The sequence below is a fragment of the Stylophora pistillata genome, chromosome 7 (assembly GCF_964205215.1).
Source record: "Stylophora pistillata chromosome 7, jaStyPist1.2, whole genome shotgun sequence".
Lineage (NCBI taxonomy): Eukaryota > Metazoa > Cnidaria > Anthozoa > Scleractinia > Pocilloporidae > Stylophora > Stylophora pistillata.
In genome coordinates, this window is record NC_142525.1 from 27,782,123 (window position 1) to 27,785,716 (window position 3,594).

Below are 3,594 nucleotides of genomic sequence, written 5' to 3' on the forward strand. Positions count from 1 at the left end.
AGTAGTTAACATGGTGTCAGGATTTAACAAACCCATCCAAGACTAACGTCGACAGCGATCACCGCCAGCTTTTCGAAACATCAACTTTCTCAATCTACAATGGCTGAATTGGAGCATTTACCAGCGCCGAAAGGAAACTTTACGCCGGGCCCCGAATGTTACCAAAAGTGCTTGGATTGGGTTGAGGAATGCGAACTTCTTTTGAATGGTCCGCTGGCTTCGAAGAGCAAAGCTGTGAAAGCAAATTATGTTCTCATTTGGGCAGGAAAAGCTGGAAGAACACACATTAAGTCACTGAATCTCACAACGGAACAGAAGGAAGATCCAAGCGCGCTGTTTAAAAAGTTCGTGGAGTGGACAAAGCCGAAATCCAACGCACTCGCTGCCGCATCAAACCTCCGCCGCCTGGAGCAAGGTGATCTTAGCCTTGCAGAGTACATTGACAAAGCCACTATTCTGTGCGACCAGTGTGAATATCCTCCAGAAGCCCACGACCGACTACTTCGGGATGCAATAGTTATTGGACTACGCTCAAAAGAGGCATATTACAAATGCATTGAAAAAGGTTCCGAATTGACGCTAGAAGAGGCAATAGAAATCGCTCAGAATCAGGGCGCCACAACACACCAAGTTGGTGATATGCGACCGGAATTCAAAGGCGAACCACTACAAATGGAAGTTCATAAACTCCAAGGAAACAGGCAATCAAGAGCCAACCGGAACAGACAGCGGCAACAAAGACCAGCTTCCAGTGATCAGAAACAGGGAAGATCAAAGAGGGAAACTTGTTTCTATTGTGGAGCGAAACCGTCACATCCCAAAAGTGAGTGTCCCGCAAAGAAGGCAAAGTGCTTCAAGTGTGGGAAGGAAGGGCATTACGGTTCCGTGTGCAAATCAAAGAGTAAAGACGCACGTGTCAATGAGTTACAAGTCCAGTCTACAACAGCTTCTGAATGCACGGACTGCGTACTGAATGAATACGAGCCAGTTAAATTCAACGCGCCAATTCATCACCTCAAGACAATAACAGTAGAAGTCTCAATCATCCAAAATCAGAACCTCACATCCGCCCGCTATAGCTCAGCCAAGAATTTTCATCACAAATTTTCCAGATTGACTGCGAGGTTGATACCGGAGCAAGTTGTAACATACTGCCGTCGTACAAGGCTAAAGCACTCTTCGGAAACGACTTGAAGTTAGGCAAACCAACCGTGAATCTCAAGGGCTACAATGACAGTCCAGTGGAAAACCTTGGTTCCTGCATTGTGTACCTTTACCATGGTAACAAGATATTCAGAGTTTTGTGCGAAGTCGCAGACAGCAAAGGTCATATGATCCTAGGAAGAAAGCAAGCGTTAATCATGGAATACGTCAATTTCCCTGAAATTCAGAAACCTGGTGTCCAAGCTAAAACAGATAGCTCTATCAAAACAATCGTGGAAGAGCCCGCGAAAACCACTAATGGTCCAGTAATTCCAAGAGTTCAGAAATGCACTGATCCAGTGGTACCAGTGATCCAAAGCAGCACTAAAGAGAAGATAACCATTAATGGAAAGACACACTCATTGCCCACCACTAAGGATTACCCACTGCAGGAATACGGCGATGTGTTTCAAGGCATAGGAACTTTACCAGGTGAACCTTATCGTATCCAGTTAAAGGAAGGCTACAACCCCGTTCAACACCCACCGCGCCAAGTTGCAGTCAGCCTAAAACCACCCTATAAAGTAGAATTGGAGAGATTGACACAGCTTGGAGTCATTAAAGAAGTAAGGGAGCACACTGAGTGGATTAACTCGATTGTTCCAGTTAAGAAACCAGATGGTTCCTTACGGCTATGTCTTGATCCAAAAGATCTCAACCGAGCGATAAAGAGAAATCAGTGGTACAGCAGAACAGTCGATGACATCCTACCGGAATTAGCAAATTCGAAGTATTTCAGCTTGCTTGACACGAAATCGGGATATTGGCATGTCTCTCTTGACAAGGAAAGCAGTTACCTGACAACTTTCAATACACCCTGGGGCAAGTACCGATGGCTACGCCTACCCTTTGGGCTAAAGGTATCAGGAGATGTCTTTCAGGAAAGAATCGACAGAGTACTGAAAAGTGTCCTCAATAGCGTTGGAATCGTTGACGATATCCTTTGCCACGGCAACGAAGAAACTACCCACGTACGAATTCAAGATGTTTTTCTTTTTTTAATAATGGATGGTAATATTTAGGAGGTCAGCCTCGCGTGTTAGGCCTTTCCGCGCTGATGGGGGTGAACTTGGATGTGTCATTGATGGAAGCATCGTTTAATAGACGGATGTACTTCGTCTTATCCAATATCACCACAACAGATCCTTTGTCAGGTTTTGTAATGACAATGTTGTCCCTCCTCCTGACCTGGTTCAAGGCTTGTTGCAGTGCTTTGGGTGGTCTCGGGCCTTTCCTTTCGATGTAGTTTAGGGCAATTGAGCGTAGAGTCGCAGCGGTTAATTCTTTTTTGTCCTCCGATAAGGTGGATTCAAGTCGCCAGTAAGCTTTTTAAAAACTGGCTTTTACATCGCTGGCTGGCACATGTTGAGCGATCGAGAACTTTAAACCACGGCAGAGAACTAACTTTTCAAAGAATGATATACGGTACGATGAAATGTTTGTGATGTGTTCATCGATATCAAATTCTTTGTTCAGCAACCTCGCTATTTTGCTCGTGTGGTCGGCCATTACATCTCGAGATCTGTCATAATGCGTAAGATGAGCATGTACCGCAGCGGTGAACATTGTTGGCGAGTTTAGTCATAGATGGCGTTTACTTTCATCTTCAAAGTGGCATTCTGTTTGGCTTTTTATCGTAGCTCTATGACGATGACATTTGTTGTGAACGCTTGCGATGATTGTTACCTGTTCTTTGACTGCGTCTGGTCGACTTTGGTGAACGTAGGCATTAGATCTAGGTTCTGGCAAAGGCGAAGAAATTCAATGGCTCCATCACACTTAATTTGCTCACTGCTGGACTGTTCAAGACGCCTGAACAAGTGCAGTTGATTCTCCCTTCTTATAATTCTAATAAGAGAATAACTACGCCCTGACCAAGGGGCTGCGATATGGGTACTTGCAGGAGATATAATAAAGTAGAACGAAAAAACCAGGACTTTGACGGAAGGTGTACGATCAGGCGACATTAAGCCCGCGAAAAATAGCATAACAAAGCAATATAGTTTTTACAGAGTTGTTTTCCGATATATTTCGTTATTTAATTTAAGAAACAGCTTGCATAATCAGCACTTACCTTTTCAGTGGCCATTCTTGCATGAAAGTGACAAAAATTGTTTCGGATGGACGATTTTTAAACGGATTTCTTGTGAGTGAAAAAGACCGAAGCTTGCCCACGAAAGAAAGAGAATGTCATTACGCATGCGTTGAATTTAATTAAAATCGTGGGTTCCAGGCCGTCGCGCGCCGCGAACTGCACCAGTAGTGTGAGTATCACTTATGATGCGCGATCCTCGCAGTAGATAGAGTAGAGCTATTTAAGCAATAGCGAAAATCAGACCTAACAAACAAAACAAAACAAAACAAAAAAAAATCAGGCCTGTACGGGATTCG

At 44.2% G+C, this 3,594-nt stretch overlaps 1 protein-coding gene across 1 annotated transcript; it reads left to right on the forward strand.

Moving 5' to 3' along the window:
* LOC111338688 (uncharacterized) lies at positions 1-1,194 on the forward strand. The gene has a single exon (XM_088726475.1). It carries the CDS (start codon positions 100-102, stop codon positions 1,192-1,194), a length of 1,095 nt encoding a protein of 364 aa, XP_088582601.1. The 5' UTR covers positions 1-99.
* Positions 1,195-3,594: the final 2,400 nt, after the last annotated feature.

Coding starts and splice junctions, on each gene's coding strand:
- LOC111338688 (XM_088726475.1), top strand. CDS start 100: ATGGCTGAATTGGAGCATTTACCAGCGCCGAAAGGAAACTTTACGCCG.